A 25,367-nucleotide genomic window follows, 5' to 3' on the forward strand; every position below is an offset into this window, starting at 1 on the left:
CTACTTTCAAATATGCCCCTGGTGCCCAAAAATCCTTTTAAAAAAAAGCAATAAAAGCAGACTCGAGTTTTATTAACAGATTTAAATCAACAGGCTGTCACAGTGCCATTTCCAGGAGGCATTGCTATGGAAAGATGAATGGATTAGACTGCATATGAAGAAACTTTGAATGAATAAAGGAGACAAGTGTCAAAAATGGCAGAGAAGCTAAGAAAATGGGAAACATTGGACAAAATATAAACAAATACATTGGAAAAAGGATAAGTTGTACAATAAGAGATAGAAGTATGGGTAAAGGAGGAGATGGGAAGGTGGGAGGGTGTGGTTGGGGTGAAAAAGACGAAGAAAAGAAAAAGAGATAAAGCCGAGCAGGTGTTGATTGGAGAGAGGCCGAGTGGTGAGTGCCAGCGGTACCTGTTGTCACGGCGAGGGCTGAGGTGTGACGCTCGTCTCAGCAGAGGCCCTCAGAGGTGTGATGTGATTACGAGAAGGAAGACAGAGAAATTTAGATGGAGAGACACAGAGAAAAAGATAGACACAGGCAGAGAGTGAATGTGGCAATAAAGCTGGCTGCAGGAATAATGGCAGAAAGGGAAAGAACAACAGATTGAAATGGATTAAGTGAGAGCATGTATGAGAAACCAGCCAGTAGGGTGACTCTATAGTGTGTGTGCCTCACTTCCATTTTATATAGCAGCTACTCAAACCTTGGTGTCTCATTAAACAGCTTTTTTGGGTGCAGACAGCTGTAGCAGCAGCACAGAAAATGTCTGAATGTGTCACAAATGCATTATGATGAATGGAAGTGTTTGTGTATCCATTTTCTGGGTGAGCATAGACTTACACAACAGCGAGTGCTCTAGAGGAATAGCTGCTTTCAGAGTTTTAACAAGTAGTCTAATTAGTGGGTCCAAGAAACTGGAGCTCAGAAGCCCCAAAGGAGTCAGGTCAAACAGTAAGCCCAGGTTAATGACACCTCCTGAGGGGTAAGTTTTCCCACAGCAAGAGCTTTCTAAGCTCCAACCTCCACACCTCTCTACAGTCCATCTGGCATTCAGACAGCAAGATGAGGAGTTATGGCTGTGACATCACTTCTAACCTGTGACATCATCACTGCCCATCAGTGATTTCACACAGGTTGACCACAGCTACAGACAAAATCTGATGTCTACCAGCTGGCATGACCGGATTATTTATGAGATGACTGGAGGAAGTAGTCACCCATTTTCTCAAGTCCCTGGCAGCTCACCATTCCTGAGGGACACTAAAAATCGATTTCTGCTCAACAAATCACAAGAGCAGTACCTATACAGAGGTCACTGTTGTCCCCTGATTGTTAGGGGGCTCACAGAATATAAATGGCAAAGCAACAAGTCATTGTCACACACCAGAGACACAGGACAGCCACAAGATGCCTGGTGACATCATGACATATTGCAGCATGGTTTGTTCAACATGACGGCCATCAAAGCCTACTGGGCTTATGTATTCAAATGAGCAAAGTCTGTAACCAATCTTGTTTTCAAAGGACTCTGGCTTCCATTGATGAGTCCTAATACAGCAGCCTTAGATGTGAAACACAAAGGATCAACATGATTAATCAAACACAGACCCATTATGGCCAGACAGTCACATCGGCCTCCACTGTGTATTAACAGAAAGTCATAATAAGATGAGCTACAAAAGGCTGATAGGGATGAAGATTAACAGATACAGTTCCACGAGTGGCTGGTGAGAGTTCTCTCTGAAGGTCTCCTTTGTCAGTGATGATCACCAGAGTGACATGAATGTCTGCCCTCTGGAAACATTATTAGGTCAGGACAAAGGTGGGCACGATATGAGCTATCTGGGGTGAATGTATGTCATATTTTTCCTTCAGTTCCTGACATTTGACTTGTTTAGAGTCGAGACGGGGAACAACAGCATCTATCTGATCTCAATTTGAACTTTTAATAAAAAACCACAGATGAAACACAGAAGGGCATCCTGAACCTAGACAGCGATTGAAATCCATCTGAATACTTATGAGGCATTTCACTTCTTCTTTCTTCCAACTTTTTTTTTTTTTTTTGATTAAATCTATAGCAGAACAATTATTATCAGGCTACACACACACACACACACACACACACAGACACTCACACCTTCTGGCTGCCTGTACTCACAGAAAAGCATAGTGGCAACCTAAGCATCTTCACATTCTGTAATCCATTTGACAGATCTAGAAGAGAGGTCAGACACTTAAATTACAAGAGTAGTGTGCCAACTCTGGGTCATGCCAAATAGCTCTGATTTTAACCCTACGATAACACTGCTCAGACAAGCACTGATGAAATATTAAAACAAAATGAGCAGAAGCTTCTGCAATTTTAATGATGCTTGTGGCATGTACAACAGAATAACCATGATGCATTAATGCCAAGCATCTCTGGCTACTTCCCTACTAAGACATCCTACTATTGCCACATCCATAAAAGGTTCATTGTGCCAATTAGTCTGCCTGGCCTTATGTAAAATGCCAGACATTTAGATGGAATGATAATGAATAGAATTGGGTGGCAAATTTAAAAAAGAGAGGGTTAGTTGCCAAGGGACAAGAGAGATTTTTGTTAGCATTTTAGACATATTTCAATCAATAACATCATTTTTCAGTGACATAAAAAATAATCTGAACATTGTATACTGGAAAGGGAGACACTTTTTCTTGACATTTAGTCAAAATGGTGTTAGTGACATCATGACATGACATCAATTTGTCCTCATTTGTGATGTTTTATTAGTTTATGTCTTACACATAAAAATTTACTATCTAAAATTAATTTAATGTGGTCTACATCTGTAGCTGACAAGCAGGAAAGGGAGCAAACCTTTATTCTTGTTATCATTGTTAGAATGAGAGGGATAGTGGAAGTACATATATATATATATATATATATATATATATATATATATATATATATATATATATATATATATGCACACTAGCATAAGCATGCTCAAAGAGAAACTTGGACACAAAACCTCAGGCAAAAAAGAAAATAGACTTCTGTGTTGGCAACAGCTTTTCCCTAATCCTCGCCCTTGGGCTATATTGTGCAGTCAAGCAGGCTATTACATGGCAACAATTAGGGGGGCTGGAGCCCAACACCTGGTCGTCTCCTATTCTGGCCCTTCAGTGGCAGCTGACTGTACAGTCTCACAGCCAGGTGGCCCTACTTCAATGACATTAGCTAGTCACTCCAGGGTTAATCAGGAGTCTGCCATCATCCAGTGGGCAAGCATGAAGCTCATTCAGAGTGCAAGCTTTTATAGTTAAAATGGACGATGGAGACAATGTTGTTAGAAAAACTTGTTCAGCTGAAGATCTCTGACAGAGACCTCACATAATCGAAATGAACTTAGGGGCGGGCTTTGGGCCCCTTAGATTCAGGGCCTAAGTTCAGTGCACTGCCTTGATTGGCTAAAGCATAGCTTGCAGCACGTCAACTGTGTATCCTGCAGCTTATAATGGACCTTTTCATGGGTGGACAAAAACAGATGGAGAAGCGGGAAGTGCTATACATCCACACAGACTGGTGATGATGTGGGGGGAGGGAAACTGGATTTTGTCAAAGTCGGCTGATACAAAAACAAGTGGGTGTAGCTAGAGCAGCACTGGCTATATCTGCCTGTAAGAAAAACCCCATTCCAAAGCCCCCTGGCTTGGAGATCTGAGGGTAAATAACACTCATTAGAATAACAAAAGCTATAGATTTGTACCCAAATCAGCTAGAGTCTCATCAATAGTAATTAGAAGCTATACATAACTAATGAAGATGTGCACGCTACATTAAACAAAGGTACTGAGGGATGTTTTTATGCAAACCTAGAGTATTAAATAAGTGGAAACAAAAAAGAATGTTTCTTCCATTTTAAACACAAGAATGCACAGGACAAACGATAAACACAAAACCATCAGTCAAGCCTCAAATTAATATTTAGTTTAATGTAATGTTTGACAAAAAACATGCCTCAGCGTAAAAAGAAGCCCACTACCTTGGTGCTTCTGCACATAAAAATACTTTCTCATTGTTGGACATTAAACTACATCCTGTTGCGTTGGGGAGAGACAGGAAGAATCGGCGCACATCTCTCACTACGTTGCTTTCAGCCACAGCCACCACTTGACAATAAAAGAGAGACTATCAGTATTAACACATCAAAGGCTGCTTTCTGTAAGAAGAGGTAGACAATGCACAGCGATGCACACTTAAATGTTTTGTTTTTATTATTGCTTTGTTAGTCTTCTCTGTCTGTCAATGCAGAAAATTCCATTTAGTGCAAAAATGGTAATGCTGGGAGCACAAGGACATCCTCTGAAAGAGAACAATGGCCACAGGCCAGCGGAGGAGCAGACACTGCCTTTGAACCATTTAAAGAGGCATTAATGTGGAACTTATAAATAATCAACTAATTCCTTCTTAACACAGCCAATTAAGTCTGCGACACTAAAAGCAATGTAGCCTAATGAAAAAAGAGCAATCCAAGTGTCTGACCAGGAAAAAAAAAATGGAAATTTTAATGGCCATTTAGAGATAAAGGCACCCAATAATGTCACAAGGTGTCTTCACAACAGCCTCAAAACCCAGGGCTACATCAGAGACCAAGAGATTCCAGTGGAGTACGATGAGTGACATTTCACTGACATTTCCCAGCAGCATTCAATGTGGAGCTGCCTCAAGACGGCATCAAAAATATCTATGGATATGCTTGAATATGACACAGCGTTAAGGGATGTGGGTTGTTTCAGGGGATGGCCTCAGCTCTGGGGCCAGTGATGAGGAGCCTGGACCCTGGGAGATTGAATGGTAATCACTAGAGCACAGATAATGGATGATTGAAGGCTCTTTCTACTCCGCTGTTGGATTTCAATATCAGAGAGGCCCTAGAATTGGGATTCTTATCAGGGGCGGTGTGTCAAACAAAGGAGAGCTGAGCGTGAAATATGGGGTCCAACTCAGGCACACGACCATGCCGATTAGCAAAAGGATAAAAAGGGCCGCACAAACAAAAGAGGGCAGCTTTAGCTGGACAAAGGGCTGTTCACTGCCTTGTAGCAAGCGACATGGAAGGAAGAAGGGACATGAAGAAAAAAAGACAGACTACTTGATGGTAACAGGAGGACAGGACTAGAGTTTTGCTGAGATGGCTTGAAGATGAATCGTGACACAAGCAACAATTAAAGGGTACTCCTGATTCTGTTTCTGAGAAAGAATAATGGACCAGCAGGGATGAAATGCAATATACTCCACCTTAAAGCCATTCACCCACATCCAAACAAACACACAAACATTCACATGCACACAAACATGCATGATGGCATGAGGCTTTGCATCTCTGCCAAGTCCATCACATAAAACAACAAAATTATTCCTATTTATCCCCAGATTCCAAGCACTGCTGCTTGCCAGGAAAGCTCATTAACCCTCCCTTCAAGAACCCTGAGACAAAAGAGGGGAAAACAAAACATAACTAATCAATGAGAACGCACCAACTGGGGAGGGTGTGGTGTGGGGGGGATAACACGATAACCTGAGAGGACTAACAGCTTTTCCTTTAGTGTTGCACTGGCTGGCTGTGGGGTGGAAAAGAAAGTTCATTAATTAAACAGGGCTAAGGGTAACAGATGGAACAGCTAGCAGGATGCTAATCACTTAAAGCAGACAGACAGGTTTTTACAACTGCGCTAGAAGCGGTACAACCACACACGCATCACAATGAACGGGTCCCCTCGACAGTGTAGAAATGGCTTGATCAAGTTGATGCTAGGATCAAGGAATCTTGGCTAGAGGTATTTTGATTTTTACAGACAAATATTTAACATTTGTTGAACTTTTGGACAACATTTTGATGGAGATAATCACAACAGATACATATTATTAGCATACCTGTAAGCATTGCTCACTTCTTTGACTATTATAATCTTCAAACAAGCCAAAATAAGTAGAGCAATGTTTAATTTATTGTTTGCTGTTAAGTGAATTTACAGAAAAAAAGTTTCCTCAAAATGTCAAACACTGTAAACACTAGCTGTAATAGTCTTGTTTATGCATTTCTACCTGAAACTCCTATTCCTTGTTAACGATTTGATAGATAAGGCGATTCCACGTAAAGTAGCTTTCACTTTGCAGCTCACAAGTGAACAGATGTCAGAAACGAATGTATAACAGACGGAGAGAGGAGGGACATGGGGGAGGGGGTTCAAGTTTAATAATATGCAGATCATCACATTCTTTGGGTTATACTAATGTATCTGCTTTTTTACTAGTTGAAAACTTCATGGATTCTTGTAATTTAATGCACAAATTATTCAATTATTTTACTGGATAAAAATCTTCCTGTAACAAGTGATTTATTAATGGTAAATGATAAAATATAGTCATATGTAGTATTTGCAAATGTGTGGAAAATATATATATATATATATATATCTGAAGGTTCAAAACAGGTGCAAAAAATAGCTCAGCATATGCACAACAACAAAAACTGAAATACACTAACAGGCACAACAGTTTGACACCAGCAGTGTGTGTATGCTACCCCAGGCGGGGCTCTGGGTCCCTGCTGTTGGCCGTCTGGTTCCATGCCTGCTCTACCTGTGTTTAAAAGGGGCGGCCCCCATGAAGCTCAGACCCCAGAGTGCAGGCTGGGCTGGGCCTCCAGGGCTTTTCAGGGTGTGGGTGCCATGCATTGGACGCCTTTTGTTACAGGCTGGGTGGCAAGAGGAGGAGGAACTGGTGTGTGTGTATGTGTGTGTGTGCGGTGGTGGGGGTCTGGAAGAGAAAAAAATGAGTAATGCTATGAGTCATTTTGCATTAGCAGCAGGAGAGGGAGACAGGGAGAGGGGGGTAGTAGATGAGAGGGGACGAAGGGAAAGAATACTTTTGCATGTTGTATGAAGCTAGACACCATATGCCATCCGAGCTGGGCTGCCTCCTGAGTCAGGGCTCTGGGTTTGACAGGCCTGTGCTTGCCCCCTCCACACCCCCAAAGCAACCCCCCCTTTCTTTCCCAAACTAACACCCTCCTCCCTCTAGGCCATCCTATGCTCTAGCAATGGGCTTGGCAATTGCTTTGGTTGTGCATGGTCTGTGCTTGGTTCATTTGTGTGTGAGTGTGTATTGGAAGAGGGGGGGTACTCAGTGATCTGAACACATCGGACATTGTCGTGAGTCCCGGCAGGAACAGCTGGTCAGCTGGAGAGAAGGGTGGGAGGAAGGGGATAAGAAGGGGAAAAGATGGGAGGCAGTGCGCTACACTGATAATGGGATTAGGTTAAAACATTCAGAGGGGGAGAAACCCCTCCTTTCCTTAGTAGTCCCCCAAATAATGCATAAACTCTCAACCACCCTATCAAAGCCAATGCCAGCCAACGCCCAAGCTAGCCCTGCCAACTTCAAGCAGGGAACCTTCAACACAGAACCAACTCATAACTTAACCCCGAACTTATTACATACCTAACTACTTACTTTCTCAAATTTTACATCAACATAATACTCTTTTAGACAATTATATATGGCTCAACAAGTTCCGGCAACTTTTTCTGTAAAACAAATTACTTGTCTGTCAACTCTTGTTTCCAATGAAACAGGAAGTTGGCTAGTTAAACTCCCATCAGCTCAGACCACTGCATGGATCCAGGATATAATGTCTAGCCAGGCTTCTCACTGTGCCCAGTCAAGCACTGTGTTCCATAGTGATATAGACTGCTGAGTATTATCTATGAGGCTGCTGACAGTTATGCCACAACAGCTGGCAAATTAGACCTATCAGCAATGCTAAATAATTCATGCGAGACAACGCTAACATGGCAGATCCTATTCATGACACCCTATCATGCATACAGGCGCACTTTCATCTCCGCTAGGTGAAGAATCTTACAGTATACAAAAGACCATGCTCTGGTCAAACAAAGACAGGGTGAGAGTGGGACAATAACTTGCTCAGAAGGGGTGTGAGAATGTGTCAGTGTCAATGCAGTGACTGTAATAATTATGATGGGAGTCTGGGGATACAGCACCAGAACAGAAAGGAGGGTGCACAGGATATAATATCCTTTATGTTTCCACTTTACAACTGAAATTATGTACATCTTGTTTTAGCCGATGGACATGGGGGACTGTAGATATGCTCGTGTGAGTCTGTGGGGAAACATGACAGAGTTCAGCGGCTTACTGGGTTCCAATGAAAGGATCAAACCTCCCTCTCCTCTGTTACAGCACAGTCTCTCTCTCATACACTCACTCACTCACACACACACACACACTCACGTCACCTAAAAGCCTGGCTCGCATGACTGGCGATGGGCAGAAACAGATTATGGTTATTGATCGCTGCCTGGAGATGGATCTGGTTGTGTGTGTGTGTGGGTGTGTGTGTTTACTTGTGTGTCAGAGCAGAGGATGGGGACTGAGGGCAGTGTGCAAAAGATATTGATTCTGTCCAGTAGGGAGGCTATGTCTCTGAATCAAGGTCAGTTTCGCATTGTCTCACCTATTAGTAACTTGCCATCTCCAAAACACACACATGAGCACACACACACAAACAAACACACACACAGAACCATTTTTACCTTTAACAATATCCCCATCACAAAGAGTGATGGACAGCGCATCAAACTCAAGTGCTTGTTGAAGAAATGAATCCAACCTTCTGGATGAGGACATTATTCTATAGTGACAGTATGAAGGACCTTCTTCATACAGTAAATGGAATCTGACAGCGAGGCCTTCCAGTCTGGGTTCAGGTGACACAAACAAACTCATCTCTTTCAAACTATAAGCCCTATAAGAGGGGGTATATGCTCCATCGGGAGAAGTGCAAAGTGGCATTCACTTAAGCAAATATAATTACGGAATAATTTTTTAAAAGTTTTTTTTTTAGATTGAACCTTTTGTGATCATAAGTCCTGACAATGCAGCTGTGAAAGGAGGGACACGTTCCAGAGAATACACTCAAACCACAATGCCAGACCAGCTGCATTTTCCATCACGCATATAAATAATAAATGATACATTATGAGCTGTCTGTAAGAGGCTTGTGATATGATGCCTACTGTATGAGGCCGATGTGTTCTATAAGAAAGTGACAAAAATTAAAACTGACATTGAGGGCTGCACATGATGCAAGAAAGCATATGCAACTGAGAAGATTTAACAAATCAGTGTGGGAGGAAAGGGAAACAGGGACAGATAAAGGGTATAATGGGGGGAACATAGAGAAGGGGTAGTATCCATCTGAAAAACACTCCTGTTGCCCATTTGTGTGTATTTTCCTACAATGTTGCTGGTGGTCATTTTTCAATATCAAATCCTATTAGCTTGAGAGATTCTGCAAGCGTTGCAGCAGACTGCTGGAGTCCTCTCGAGCCTTGTGACAGAGCAAGAGAGGGGGGCTGCAGAGCCATACTGGTCTTTTATCTGGACACACAGGGGTCATATAGCTTCTCTTTGAACAAATATTCAACTAATTACCTTGGAGAGTGGCCTCACAGGCAGAGAGTAGGCTGTGGATTGTTAAGGCACTGTGAAGGGGTAAACTAAGGATGAGGATTTTCATCTTGTACCAAAAAGAAAGAAAAAGAAAACATCCTGAAAGAAAAAAAAAGACATTGGGTCATTGTTCCAGTTTGTGACAGATAGGCTGCATTTCCTAAGAAGCTAAAAGAAACAATTGAAGAAGGCCGAAGTAACTCAAGACATTTTACGTCAAGCTCACACCACAGCTGGACACTTTTCCACTCAGAACATTCAGTAACACTAACTCTCTAAAGAAATCTTGATTTATAACTTTAACATGACACCAAGTGTTTTTCCTATTAATTTTGTTTAAACATTGCCACTGTCCTCACAGGAACTCTAGCTCAGCAGACAAACAGCAGACATGCACATCCTCATACTGGCAGTGCGCTTTGCTTGGCGCACTCATTCATCTCCTCTTTTGGAGTGTGTGAGGCCTGGCAGTCGATCAGTGCCAGAGCTCCAGAGGCAGAGCTTATCTCCTCTCATAGATCGTGTCTTTGTGCTGACCGGTCCTCTGCTAAGGAATGCCAGGTAAGGCTTTCTGGCCCGGCATAGATTCACCTCCCTCTCCATCAACTCCACTCCCTGAGGCTCTCAGAGGCAAGCAGGCCTATGGCTGCTCCCCCTCTGGCATGAAGAATCACACTGGGCTAATTCACTTGGCGTTGGGTAACAGACATCTGTCACTCAGGATGCCCCAAGGGACACACAGACACAGCCTGATATTGGGTTGGGGGGCCAGGCGATGTGATGCATTGTGAAACACATGCAGCCGGATGCATACTTACACACATGTGTGTTGTAGTATGATCAAAGATTTAAAGCCTCTGCTGCAAATGTCTGTGGCACGTGGACTTGATAATACTTTTTAAAAACAGCAAGTTCAAATATGCCAGTGTCTTAAAAAAGAAAACAAAAAACCAAAAACAAAAAACTAGTCTTTCTACCAAATAAAACATCCTTGGGGGCGGTTTCTATAGCAACCGCCAGAGGGACAGCATGGTTCTGGTGAGGCGGTGCTGTACATGCTGTCCGAGGAGGAGCTGGGTGTTAAGGGAGATCAGGTTTCCCCCTCAAGGGGCCATCCCGATTCTGCCCCCATTTCACCCCCAACTCTGTGCTGCTGGCATTCACATGCTAATTCATCTCCATTGGTAATTACACTCTCTTTAAACCAACTGACAACTACAGCTGGAGTCAGACTCTTAACGGCACACTGTGGGATGGGTGGAGGGATGCATGCAAGTGTGTGTGTCAATGCGCTTGTGCCTACATGCACTTATTTGTTCATGGTGCTTTTTATTTTGGCTCTCCTTTTCATCCATAAAATGGTCATGATAGATGATGACACATTATCTGCACTCCTACCCAAAACAGGCCCACAACCTCCCATTTTGCTGCAGGCTGTGAAACAGCTCTGGTCTAATAGTTGTATGTAAATCAGGTAGCCCATAAAGATCACTGTCAGCACTCAGCTGTGTACACTGCCTAACATGACATGTACGCCACATGTCTCAATGAATTTACCCAGAAGGGTTTTGCCCCTTGCAGAAAATTTAAGCTCATTGATGTTATGCATCAATTGGGAACAACATAAAAAAATATGGCAAAATGACAGGCTTCATGATCTGAGCTATTAAGGTATTTATTGGCTGATCTGTTAATAATGCTGCATTCCCTATGATGAGCTATTCCTGTATGAGATAGTGAAGAGCCATTGAAGCGAATGGTTTGAGGTATAAAGGATACAAGCTCTGGTAGAGAGTCAGGCGGGACTTGACAGCTCTGCTGGCATTGATACAGGTGGCCCGTATCAAGCTTGGCAACAGTGTCCCAGTGACAATTGCGCCATTAAACAGAGGTCCAAAGAAAGGAACCTAAGAAAATCAGAATAAAAGAGCGTTAGCAAGAACAGAAAGAAAATTAGACACTGTTCTGAAGTTAATAAGTTAATTTGAGTCCCATCACATGCAAGAAAAAAATAAAATGAGGGTTGATTAAAAACCTTCCTGTTTTTGTTCTCAAACGGATCCTCCATCTGTTTAGGGCAGAGGTTCAAGTTAAAATGGGATTGTACCTAACTTTGCATGACAAGCACATATATCTAATGTGAATCAATGTTAGGTAAATGAAATTATAATGACAATACTACACAATGCCTTCATACTGAGCTGCTGAACAAATACAAAGGATAGGCAATATGAATTTTAGCAACAGCCTGAGTGTGTGTGGGTACACGCGTCTGTTCATGCATATTGGAAAGGGGCCCTTAATCACTGAAGCTCAATAGTCATTGACCTGGAAGTTGACGTGAATGTCAAAGTCTTTCCAAAAGGTCCTGCTGTCTTTAACTTGGCAGTTCAGAGAGTTGAAATCTCCAGTCAAACTGAAGAATAAACACTTTTTCCAGAGATGATATGACTTTATGAAATGCGCATAAGATAACTGGGGTTATAAAAAAAACATAAAAAATCTGAGCAGATGGTTTTACAGCATCTTTGAGGTGGATACAGATTTCTATAAATGACTAACTTTCCATGGGTGGGGTTAGGGTGAAGCTCTTCTTGTGCCTGTGTCCCAATAATGAGGGCTGTCTTTGGCTGCAGCTAAAATATAAAGTGTTCACGTATTTATTCTGAACATTCATTTATTCGAGTGTTTCTGCTGAAATTCATTTGCTTATTTTTGAAAAAGTCTGCAAATTTCCAAAGAGAAACAAACTCCAAAGATAAAATAATTTCATCATGTTGAAATTTTAGCTTTAGTCTAAACATACTTTAACATTTTGATAAAAATGGAGGACAATAAATTGGTTCTATGATGATTTATATTAGAGAACTGATAGACAAGTAAAAAAACAACACAGTAAAGTAGTATCTAAGTGAGGACACTGGTTAAACACTATAAAATAATGGAGATTAATTGGTTCTTTCAGAGCAGTGCTCTTTTTCTTTTGACTTTATCAGGAATTAATAAGTCTAGTTAATAAGACAAGCGTTTTGTATATTATTACATGCTGGAAACATATTGGAAAAGAGAAAAATAAACAGGTTCTGTTATTACATTACTTGAATAATATTCATGTTGAAATGGAGATATCTGAACAGCTGAAACAAGCCATCACAGGTTTAAAAAAAACATTACTGTCCTCTGGTAGGCCACACGTTGAGAGCAGTACTATGGAGCAACCAAGATGAAAGCTAGCCAACAAAGGGCAGTAACCATTTCTGAGAGCACATACCCACAGTGTGGGTAATAATGCACTACTGGAGTAGGGGGGGGGGGGGGGCTTCAGACAGAAAACGCAACAGCAGAAACTCAGAGCAAAGTGAACTGAACGAAAGACCGAAGGACTGCATTTACTCATAAACAGACAAAAAAGAAAAAGAAAGAACAGTGGGGCGATGTCTGTATGGATTTTTTATGAAATACAATTTAGCTTGTTACAGTAAGAAAAGTAGCAATGGAATTAATGATGGCTCACTTCCATAAGGTGAGCCATCAAAGTGAAACAGCATGGGCGAGGGCAGGACCTTCCTCCAAAGCTGAGTGCAGAGGTCATTAATACACCTATGCTTTCCCTACAGTGACAAGTTTCGAATGGTCATCGTGAGAAGGGATCTGTAGTCTCAACAGTGTCTTACCTGGGGTTTCTTCATGATCTGGATGAAATACATGTGGTTCTTCATTGGATAGATGATAATGAGCACATCTCCAAAGTCAGTTGGGATGATGCCACGTCGATAGTCCCTGGTGTGCTCAGACCACACAATGTGAACCTCATCATTGCCCAGGTGACGCAGCTGCCAGACAAACAAAATCAGCCTAATCAAGAACCTTGCAAGTGCATGTAATTTTCACTGCTTTGGTGATAACAGGAACACAAATTTAAGTGGATTATGGCATGACACTTGGTTTATCCAGTCTGCACTTAACCTCTAGGAGACTGAGGAGTTAATTGATGCAGAAGAGAAATTGGGAACAGAATGACTGTTTAAGAATTGTTTACTGGTAAGTAATGTCAGCGAAGGTGCTATAGAAAAATGAACCGGCGTTCATCGCTGCACGCAGCACGTAAAAACCATGTTTTAAATCAAGGTCTGTGTTCTGGTTGCAACACTTTTTTAGATTTATTTTTCATTACAAATTCAAATAGTAAACATAAAATAGACAAAATTGAGCATTTTAAAATGAAGTAATTCAAATCCAATTAACCTTTCCCATCAGGGAATAAATTGCTTCCCATTTCCACTCTATTCACAAACACAAATGAAACTGGGCACAACAAGAAGCACTTAAATGACAGGAAATTGGCAGATGCTAGTTTTAAAAAAAAATAAACAGGTTTCCCTGTTGCAAACTAAAACAGATGAACACAGCTACATTATATTCTCTGACAAGTGAAAATGAGCCATTAGATGGTAGTCCAGTGATGTTGAACCAAGCACCCCTTCAAATTTCTGGAGTACCATGGACATTGAAAAGTAGGCCTCTACTCAGGAGAAAACATCTGTCCATGTACTGCTGGCCTAATGAGCCATTAAGAAACATGCCCTTGCCACCAAAAAATGCAATTAGCACATTCTATTATAAGCCCTTAATTATGGTAATACGGTAATCTTAAACAAATCCACGGCATGCTGATTACTGAAGCTTGCCAGTTCAGTCTGTCTGTCCAAGGATCAGCAGGTACCAAGCAGGTCAGTCACTGGGACAATTTCAGAGAAAATGTTGAATATGCATTTGCAGAAGACAATCAACACCAGGATGTTAATTTGGGTTAAGATATTAGCATTTGGATGAGCTGAATGACAAGTTTAATGAGGATGCTTATGCTCGAATCAATCATCTTCTGAACCAATCTATTTACCCCTAGTTAATCAGATCCAAATGTTTGGGACTTTTTAAATAAAATGTGATTCAAGTCAAAGGCTCTTGTCCAATTAGCCCTCTTTGACCTCCCACCCAGCCAATGGGATTCATATATATATAGAAACAGAAAACCAGAGAACCACAGAACAAAAGCGGCTCCTTATAAAAACAACCTGCAGCAGCCCAGTTAAGCTGTAATGCCTCAGGGTGAGTGTGATAGCTAAGGCACCCGTCTATCTCCCTCTCTTTCACACACACACACACACACACGCACACACACACACACACACACACACACAAGTCTACATGGCCTGACCCCAACCCTGCAGGTCGCTTCTATAACCACATTACTGAAGCCAGCTGCTACTGTTGCTACTTGTGCTGCCCTAAAACTCACAATTGGATTGAGGAATGCATGGTTTTCCCTGTTTCCTTTTTTTTTTGTTTTTGCTGGGGTTGGTCCCCCGTCCCCCACCACCACTACCACACACACACACACACACACATTCACACACACTCTCCATCATCCTCAAACACGCAATGTGCTCAGCTAGAGCTAACCCCCCACCCTATGCTTCTATGGTTACAGGCAGAAAAGTAGGTGACTGCTGGACTAAGTGTTATTTTTAAATTGACAGAGAAACATCCTACTTGGACACAGACAAAGCTTGTTTCTCGTACCAATTTCTTTTTCCTTTACCTGCCAACTTTTTCTGAAGCATTTTCGCCAGCAGCTAGCCTGCCAATTTTTGTCAGACCTGTGGCAAGAGATATGTGGAAAGTGAGCATGAGTAATTATACAAGTTCCTGGTGAAATGAACGGGACTACACCACACTCCGCTCTGGGGATGGCAACCCCTCCAGCACCTCACTCTATTTAGGATAAGTCAAAATCTTTTCTCTAATTTATGAGGCCATAAAAACAGGTTCAGGATGAGTTTGGAATGAATATTGTATTATTTGTGAAATGGAAAGGTGTAAAGTCTGTTGAAGGCAGTACTGTGGTTGGATATGAGAAGAGCCTGATGAATTTCCCTCCCCAGCAGGGTACTGTATGAGAAGATTGGCAGTGCGGGCAGGGGCCTTGAGGCTCATTTCTTCGTGCTAACTGCTACTGCTGCACTACGGCTTAGAATCCCACTGCAGAACCCAATCGATTGCTCCTGTGGCGGCAGCAGGAATTGGATAAAAGGATCCTGCCGGCATCCGGCCGGCGCCTGCCCTAGCAGGGAGAGCTAATGGCTGAATCCAGGCTCTGGTCACAGCACACAGGGAGGGGGGCAGGGGCTGGCAGAATCATAGTCATTACCACAGCAGCACATGCCCTCTCTTCACTCACGCGCCTGCGATTCTCTACTCCTCAGGCCTTCCTGACCAGGGTCACTAATCAATGCCCGTACTCTGGAGTCACACCTCCTGATCACAGCTTAACACAGAGCTGACGGCTACAATACCACACTGCTGTGGACAGACATGGCTGTGTAGCCATTTCACTGCATCAAATGTGCAAAGAAGCATCTACGCCGTTTTCCTGATATGCTCAGCATTGATGTTTGGCATTGGTTCAATACATGGTTGATAATGCATTTGCAACAGACAGGTGGGACTGGTCAGAGAGTATCATAATACAGGTTAAAAAAAAAATAAGACAAATGTGATGTTTTACCTTTTTGGTGAGGCTGTCATCAGAGTCAGATGGCATTCGCGTGGATACATGGAAAATGACTTCCACAGTGGAGGTAGCATAGTAAGGAGCTGTTAGCCCAGTGCTGCCATTCCTCTGGAGGCCTCCCATGAAGCCGCAGTGCGTGGCCAAGTCCACCTGTAAGATAATTTATTGTACATTGTATTTGGTGTACTCCAAATGTGAATGTGTACAGCATATTTAGTTTATAATCAGCTGATTCAAAAGATTTGGCTGTTGGCACCTCCCATCCTAGTCCAGATACAAAGTCTTCATAAGCCTGGCTGCCTGCACTGTTAGACAGGATGGAGCACTTGTCTTCTTGGCCTTCTCCAATGTAGAACACGGCTATCTTGTGTGTCTCTCGACTACAGGAAAAAATACAGGGTATGAAACATTAAGGAAAACAACACAGCAGCTGAATTAAAAATGAGACAGAACTTTAAAAACTGGAGACTGTTTTAGCCATCTTAAATGACAATGCTGTGACACAAGGATGAAAAGACCCCAAACCCAACAGAATGAACACTTTTGGAGGGGTGCTCATTGAGCTGTTTTAGGTATAAAGATACAAAGATAGATAGATAACAGAAATGATACAAAACTATTTCATAAATAGAACATTCTGGGTTTGTAAAATATGCTTTTTTCCCTCCTTTTTTTAGGAGGAAAAATATTTGGAGTAATTTAAAATAAATAAATAAAATACAACAAACATTCCTCTGACTTTTATGATGGCACAGATTCTTTGAGATTTTGATGCTGCTTTTTACCATGTATATTTACAGAAACACAAAGAGTGAGAAAACGCTCGAGTTGCAAAACCGCTGTCTTTGTGGAGTCACATCGGATCAGTAGGTGGTCCCAAACTGCATCTACAGGACAGATTATTTTTGTGTGTACTGGACCACCTTGATCTAAATACAACCTCGGTCCATCTTGACTTTCTTTATATCTGCATTAGGCTGCGTCAACATGTGACTGAATCAACTAGGATGCATGTTTTACTCAGTGGCAACCTGCTTTCAAGAAAATAACCATCAACAAACCAACTTTGGATTGATGAAATAATAAAGAAAGGTCTAAAATTTGAAAATAAACCTCTATCTGTAGCAGTAATACTGCCATTGCCTCTCAGCCTTTACCTGACATGTAACCTTTTATCATCAATGACTACAACTGTCTTTAAAGCAGTCATATTTCTTGTACTTCCATCAAACAAAAGCCCCACCATCATCCGTTTCCCCAATGCAGACTGGTGATTTATTACTGAATATTACTTTTATCCAGTCTTCCACAGTCCATGACTACTTCTCTTTATCTCACTGTAACATTGTTTTCTTTTTTATTCTACATTAGGCTTTTCTGGATGTAAACTGGTTTCTTACTGTTGGTCACAAACATCTTTCTGCCCAGTTGTTTTTCCATCTACTTTCCTGTGCATTTTCTATTTCCAAGGTATATTGGTAGATTTTCTGTACTGATGTTTAGACATTTTCCTTGGTTTAGTTGTACGTTTTAATTTAAACCTTCCTTTTGTTTCTAGATGCTTCAAACTTTAGGCACAGCTTATTAAAAACAACCAAAATCCTGTGCCACACTCAAAGCTGAATTACATTTTTTGAAAGGTTCATAATCCTTTCCACTGCTCACCTGACAGCTCTTGCTTGGATTATATTTCTTATAAATCAACCAGGTGCAGCAACTCATTCAGGTCTGCAAGCACTCTGTTTTCTGCAGACTTATTTGCATAATTAGACTCGTGGAGGTATTTGTTTTAGAAATTAAAATCCAAATGCGATTGAATGATTTGTTTCTCCCTGTTTTAAAATGAGTTGTTGTTAAGGAAAAAGTTTTGTGTCATGCTCTGTCAATTCTTTTTCAACCAAATAAACAGGTGAATGAACATCATCCAAGAGTAGCACTTCAAATGTTTGAGCACAGGTTGTTATTTCCAATGCAAGTCTGTCCATCTGCAAGAAAAAGGTCCAATCTGGAGGACATTATCTAACAAGCCCATCTCATGCACTGGGTTTGGAGTCTATTTTAAGAAGAGACAGTAATACCAGAACAAGAATGATGGCAAACGTTGAGGGCTGTTGTCAGGAGGTGCAGCATAGATTATTGAGGAGAATGCTATTAGAGAAACTTCAATTCAAACAGGTTTGTTTAAAGGCTGCACTGGGTACTAAATCACAGACAACCATGTGTTCACTGGTATCTCAGACAAACCTAAAGCTAGACCAATTTGTAATTCAACACAATATAAAACTTTACCACTGCCTGGAGTCCAAGTTCTTCAGCTCCCTTAAAAGTTTAGAGTTTTTCTTCAGCAAATGGAAGCTTTTCCTGTTTGACAAAAATAACATTGGTTAGGTGTGAGATTTTCAATACTGTCCATGAGACATTATTATTATGAACATCCAACAGAGATCCAACAGTCAACATACAAACCATTAAAACTGAAGTTTGCTGCCAAAGTTGTGATGCAGTTTTGATTACCAAAAGTGAAAAAGGCACAGGTGCAAAACACAATCTCCTATTTGCTTTGTGCGTGTTGCACCATCACCATTAAGAGGTGTAAGCCTTTAATTTACGAGACAGCACCACAAAGATGTGGCTCTGTGGACCTTAGTGAAAACAGCTGGGCACTTTTACCCTGTGGAGAGGAGATTAAGACACAGCAGACTCCAATGTGCCTTCAGTGCTGCTCTCTCTTTAACTAAGCAGCCAACAGCTGAGTTACAGTGGTGCTTCAAATGTGTGTATGCTTTCATAGTGCTTAAATTTCTGCATAAATATAACCAAAGACAAAATCAAATTTCCACCACTGTGGTCAAACAAGATAAAGACAATCTTTTGCTCTGCTGTTTTTTCTTTTACTGAGAGAGCATCACCTACAGTATGTCAGCTATATAAGTAAACTAAGGTTTGCTTTGGTACTAATGTGGTAATAATTTTTCCGTCCTAAACAATGGCTAAGAGGAATTTTAGTTTACTGCTGTTCATGCAGTTCACATGAAATGTTTTCAACATTTCTGTTGGATCAAGTAGAGGCCTGACTTGGACCTTAAAAGTAAAAAAAAAGTTATCTTGACTTTTTTGGTCACAATAACGTTTGTTTGTTATTAAAATTTACTGATTTACTGACTAATTATTCTGACTTTTATTCTGACTTCATTTTTTTTTACAGCCAAAAGGTTCCACTTTGGTCTCAGTGGTCCACAGATGTTTCCAATACTCTTTTCCGGGCTGCAATGCCTTTTTTGGGTAAAAAATGATTATGTTAAGTGAGAAACCTGTTTTTAGTAAGTAAAAAATGTATACCTGTTTTGTTTTTTTCTGGTCTGGGCTCCCTTTTCCTAATTACCTTTCAAGTTTACTTGGCCCCCACAGCTTGCACTCAAACACTTTTCATCAGTCCCTTTATGGTTGAACTAAGCATTACTAGCAACGTTTGGTAAAGCATGTTTACTTGTAGTACCAACAATTCCTGTTATACCTGGAAGGAAACAAATTTCAGAGCTAACATGAGCAAAATTATCTAAGTACTCCACTAATCAGAAATGCTCAGCTCTGCAAGCACAAACCAGAGTGTCTGAGTTTTCAAACAGTATAACCTAACAAGCAGGGACTATATGGGTCTTATTTCCTAGGTACAACGGACCATCACATGTCACATGCTAAAGACACCTTGTTGTTGGAAAGATCTTTTTACATTCACCACACCTGATTAAGGTAATTTTGACCTTTAACCTGTGAGATCCAGACTCTAAAAAGATTGTTTTGTAACCTCTTCCAGCCACGAAAGCATCAACAATTGGGATATGAGAGCAACTGTGGTTCTCTGTTTATGCCATCCTACGTTGCCACAAACGTATTGCATGACTTAGACTTGCAATACGTTTAAACCTACTTAAAAGAGAAGGTTCAAATGTATTGAACCTAAATAAAAGAGGGCATCCATTCACAGCTAGGTGCCATTCAATTGTTTGAAATGGCAGACTAATTTCAGCTTAATTAACTACAGATTCAAAGCTTTACTTACTTTGGCCACTAACACATATGCAATATTGGGTTAGTATTTTTCCTATTTGTTCAACAAGAATGTCTATCAGGTTTTTGGGTTGTGCAAATGTTATATCTTTGGTAATATCTATGCAGACATGTAAGTTTTTAAAGAGTACACAAAATTCCCAGCATACTTTCAGCATGAAGGGAGCCTCCTATTGTCTGACTGCAGTCTTTCCTGAACACAATTTGACTATATTCAAGTTGTAGGTTGCAGACTGAATAATGAAGACCTACACTGAGCAACGAATACTCAGTATGACTTACTGCAACCCCAGTTTCATTTGTCTCTTCACTCTCTTGTACAGTGAAAATCAGAAAAATGGCTGTAGTCAGCTTCTGTTGGTAATACCTGCGATCCCAAGAGTTCATGCCAAGATCATTGAGGAGTAGTCGACAGAAGTAGAAGGGAGCGTTGGGCTCCTGGTGGGAGGGTTGCTTTTGGCAGGCAGCCCGAAAGCTTACATCAGCATCCCACCTCCTTACTTGCTCCTCCTCCTGTTGATTCTGACGTTGAATGGCCTCCAGTATGGCGCTCTCTTGCTCCAAGTTCATGCCATGGGGGGATGGTGCAGGCTGATTGAGCCTGAGTTGCGGCTGAGGCAGGCATTCTGGGCTGCTGTGGCTAAGGTTCTCCAAAAGTGTATCCAAAACATCGACCTCATCCTCTTCACAACAGTTAGAGAGGGAGTCTGAGAATGAGAAATGATTTTTGTATTGTCCTTTTATTGGAGAGGTGGGCTGGTTTCTGCTATGTGTGCTAGAGTCTGAAAGCTGGAGGTCAACTGCATGAAAAACCCCCACATCAATGGAGTCCTCCTGTGTGGTGCAGTATAGAATTGTGCCATCCCACGAGTACTTGCCCGAGATGTCTCGAACAATGACGCGTACTTGGGAGGATGGGTGGGGGGGCTGACAAACAGTGGGTGTCTCAGCAGGGATCTGTAGGTAGGACACCAGTGTGCTGTCATTGAAGACAAAGAGTTGCAGGTTTGGGCTTTTAAAGACCTCAGAGGACAGCTCAGATGACTCCACATATGGGTTGTCATGGTTTTCGGTCACAAGGCTATGCAGAAGAGCAGGGCCGCCGCTCAGCGGATGATGACCAAGATGGTTGACCAGGTGAGTCATGACCATCCGTGCTGTCAGAGGTATCAGCTCCATGTTTCGACGCCGTTTTTCTGTTAGATGGAAACGAAGCCATAAGAATGAAATTACTGAGAAAATCTTTGAGGTAAAACACACGATAGAAAGTATATAACGTAACTAATTGTAAAAAGAAAAAAGAAAAAACCCTGCCAGATTTAAAATATAGCTACACATTTATGACTTTTATAACATACACAATGTAGATTTTGCAAACCATATTTAAAAAGCCCTACATTTGTGTGTAGATATGCCATCATCTCTATTAGCTCTTTTTACACACAGCGAAATCTCATTCATGATTACTAATAGAGGTACTTTATTCATTTCTGACAAAAGCTTGGCCAGCACACCTCTAAGTAGGTAGTATCTAATCATAAGAGACAACTTTGAAAAGCCCATTGAGTCTTCTTACAATAGGTAAGCATTGAGACTGGCCAAGTACTAATGAGAACAACCATCTTTACAGGATGCTGAATAGAACTCTGCTCTGTGGATTGCATTTATGTAAATGCCCAGGTTTTTACTCCCAAGTGAAAGGCATGCCGAGCTTTATTCTGCCGTGATGTGGGAAAAACAAGAAGATGCACTTTTGCATTGTGACAGTACTATCAATACCATCATCCCCCATCAAAGTGGAGAAAGCTCTTTAGAGAGCAAGCCAAGCTGCATTAGAGATGCACTGGCCCTTTGATGTGACTTGATCAATATGAGGTGAGGGCATGAATATAACTAGGCCAGCACTCTTTGGTTTGCCCTTTTGATAGTGTTTTGTTATTTCTACCAAGACACTGTGCAGCTGTGAAAAAAATATAGGAACAAAAAGAAAAAGCAGAAGTGCTGTGAAATTTTTCTGACAAAAGCTTCAATTTACATCTGCATTGTTTTAGTAGACGTTTGCACTCTCTTATTTGGGCTTTTGTGACTTTTTAGAAGTTGGGGACACAAGGCAGAGAGAGGGCTATGTTGCCTAATGGAATCACAAGGTCACAAAAAAGAACGTTAAGGAAAAAAAAAGAAATAAAAAAAGAAAAAAACCCTGATAAATTTTTATCAAAACCCCATAATGGATCTTCCCTTTAGGACTGAGCACTAATGTGAACAATCCATTCCCTGTAATGGTTGATTTTCTTTTCATACTTTTAATAAGACATTGACGTCTAATGGAGAGTCTCCAAATAAATGGTCTACTTAAGAGTTTGTTTTTTCTGAGGTTTTTTTTTTTCTTTCAGTTTTTTTAGACTGGTGGGGAGCAGGACAAATTTGCACTGACATCATCAGCTGTGATGTAATGCATGAAAGGAAAAATCAGTTTAGTGTTTTTTCCCTCATATTTATCCATAAATACCAACACATGTACTCATATTCTACAAGTCATAAATTAAGCTGTAACATGATGTAAAAGTGTGTTCTTACCCTCAGCTACAGTGAGCAGGTTGCCAAAGTCTGTGGTGGTTGTCTGGGAGGGTGGCGGCTCAAAACATTTAACCTGACCCAACATGAGGTCATAGTCACTGGACAAGTCAGACAAACGGAGAAGATAGTGGCTTTGTTGAGTGTACAAGTTGGAGCCGGACACACAGCAGTGCAGCACCTGAGCAAAAGGGGGAAGGGGTAGTGATTATTTCCAAATGGAAGTGCGCTTGGTTCATTTTTCTACAGCGTGACAATAGGAGGTGCTTGACTTAACTTCAACTCATCGTAAATAACAAGACACAATCTTGTTAGATAGGATGGTTTCTGAAAAGTGTACAGTGATGTTTCTGCAGACCTGCTATAGATGGATAAGATCCAAAATCATGTGAAAGAGAACTATATGGTCTATTTACATCATAAGACAAGCGTGGGAAGGGAGGGGTTGAAGAAAAGAGGGTCTTTATTGCCACTAATCCATTTCTCCTGTGATGTGTGAGTGTATCGATCTACATAACAGATGGCAGAGCATCCGTTGGCAGGGCTAGATAAGGCGCACTGGGGCAGTTGATTACAGCCATTGGACAGGTTTACACTGTTTGATTTAATTAAGACTTTATCCTTGTACAGCTCCCACCACAAACATACATGCTTACCCACATGTATTCAAAAACACACTTGTATAATGTAGAATCTGAGTGGAGGTAAAATTATTTGAAGGGGTAAAACATATGCCTAATGTATGTAGATGAGGGCCCCTCTTATTCAGACTGGAACGACTTGGGTAAAGCCATGCAAGGGGCTAATCCCATTCAGTCCACACACATACACTCACACTTGGTTGAGAGACACTCAGAGGGACAGGCTGGCCCTGCCATGTTAACAGTATTGTGTGGGGCAATGTAGACAGTATGTGGATGCTTCCACCAAGCAGACCGCTGAGTGCATGGGGGAGGGATTGACGGCTTGATGCTGAAAAGACCTGAACCAAACAGCTGCTACACCAAAGCCCCAAAGAGCTTCCTCGGTGGAGAGGTAGAGGAGGAGGGGGGGGGGGGGACCCACGGCTGTGCCTGACAACTAAGTGACTGCAACTCGCATAGCAACATTTCCTGGAAGGTAACACACAGTAAAACAAGCTTACTGTAGTTAGAAGGACACATATTGTATGGAGATGCGAGTACACTATGTACACCACTAAATCAAATAATAACACAGAGACTTGTGTGCCAATGCAAAAATGTACCTATCCTTGCTGCTGCCCTCTCCTTCATACACACACACACACACACATTCACACACACCAGCCCACACTCTGGTGGTGCAGCTGGCTGCTGAGGCAGGCAGAGAGAGCAGATGGAGAAGCTTGAGCACAACTTCAATGAACCAATTAGGTCTAGTGCAACGTTGCATTTTACAGCCATACACATGACGCTAGTCACCATAACTGAACTTTTCTCATTTTTCTCTGTATTTCACAATGCATGAAAACCTTACCATAAGCTTAACAGTGGTTGTATTTAATGGCTTAAGAGTTATCATGCCATAAAAAATACATATGCATGAAGCTGTAATTACAGGACCATGAAGGATGAAAAACCTTGTCACTGACAATGGTCAATAATGGAATAAAAGGAGATGTTTTCTATTGGGGAAGCTACTCTCTGCTTGGTAAACAGATTAATTAGCAGCCAACGACTCTGTGGAAATGTAGAGATTTTGGTCCTGATATTGCATTAATATTGTCACATCTCAAATGGAACCCAGAGGGTCCATGCCTTTTGTGTGCTGATAGACAACCAATCATGTTTAATTGTATTTGCTTTCATAGCAGCTGCAGTCTCTCTCATATTAAGACATATTCCATTCAAATATCCAGGACAAGCGTTTAGAGCCTGAGCTTATCAATTGGACAAAGAGTCCTGTTTGAATAATTGGACCATTTCTTATCAGGGGTGACATCCTTACAAAGATCTGCCGTTGACCGCATCTGCCCAGACAGGAGGGAATGAATAATACCTCATTCATTTATGCCTGAAGCTTGGCCCTCATCCTCAGGGTCAGACCGTAAATTAAAGTGTTAGAAGGACAACGGTAGAGATGTAGATTCAATATTGAATATTTTCAAAGTTTTAAAGAAATGCAACAAAACACCAGAGTTTGGTTGTAAAGGTTTTCTACGTTTGATTAATGCAAATCACATGTGTCAACTACATGGGTGCCTCTATACTGTTATCCCACTATAATGTTAAATGAGGCATAGTCATAAGGTCATGGTGGAGGTGAGTCTAATTAAATCGGCAAGCCCATGAGGCAGGATGGGGGTGGAGGTGTCAAAGCTAAAGTTGTTGTGTCTGTGGGGAAATGATATTATTTTTTCAGGAAACAATAAAACCATATCAATGAAAAGGAGCCATACTCATGTTTGCAAAAATGTTGTAATTGAAGCCTTCAGATTTTCCCAGGTACAAATACCTACTCTGTATATGTAGTCCAAGAGTGGGGCCTTGTTGGATGTGTGGTCCTCCAGCAATTCCATAGTGACGGGTTCTAGCAGCAGACTCAGGGGAACAGCCATACACCAGTCCAACAGGCAGAGTAACAGCGACACCATCAACTGA

The 25,367-nt window shown here is 41.4% G+C and overlaps 1 protein-coding gene across 3 annotated transcripts in view; it reads right to left on the reverse strand.

The window, feature by feature from the left end:
• The window catches only part of ralgapa2 (Ral GTPase activating protein catalytic subunit alpha 2), a 95,579-nt gene that overhangs the window by 12,065 nt on the left and 58,147 nt on the right, over positions 1-25,367 (reverse strand). For all 3 annotated transcript variants that reach the window (XM_041971485.1, XM_041971483.1, XM_041971484.1), the window contains 8 exons: positions 25,226-25,363; positions 22,750-22,927; positions 20,540-21,368; positions 18,394-18,465; positions 16,361-16,484; positions 16,099-16,254; positions 13,205-13,363; positions 11,310-11,437 (listed from right to left, as the gene is read on the reverse strand). In XM_041971485.1, the coding sequence (XP_041827419.1) occupies positions 11,310-11,437; positions 13,205-13,363; positions 16,099-16,254; positions 16,361-16,484; positions 18,394-18,465; positions 20,540-21,368; positions 22,750-22,927; positions 25,226-25,363 (1,784 nt within the window). The remainder of the gene's footprint in view (positions 1-11,309; positions 11,438-13,204; positions 13,364-16,098; positions 16,255-16,360; positions 16,485-18,393; positions 18,466-20,539; positions 21,369-22,749; positions 22,928-25,225; positions 25,364-25,367) is intronic.

Source organism: Melanotaenia boesemani, chromosome 20 (assembly GCF_017639745.1).
Source record: "Melanotaenia boesemani isolate fMelBoe1 chromosome 20, fMelBoe1.pri, whole genome shotgun sequence".
Taxonomy (NCBI): Eukaryota; Metazoa; Chordata; class Actinopteri; order Atheriniformes; family Melanotaeniidae; genus Melanotaenia; species Melanotaenia boesemani.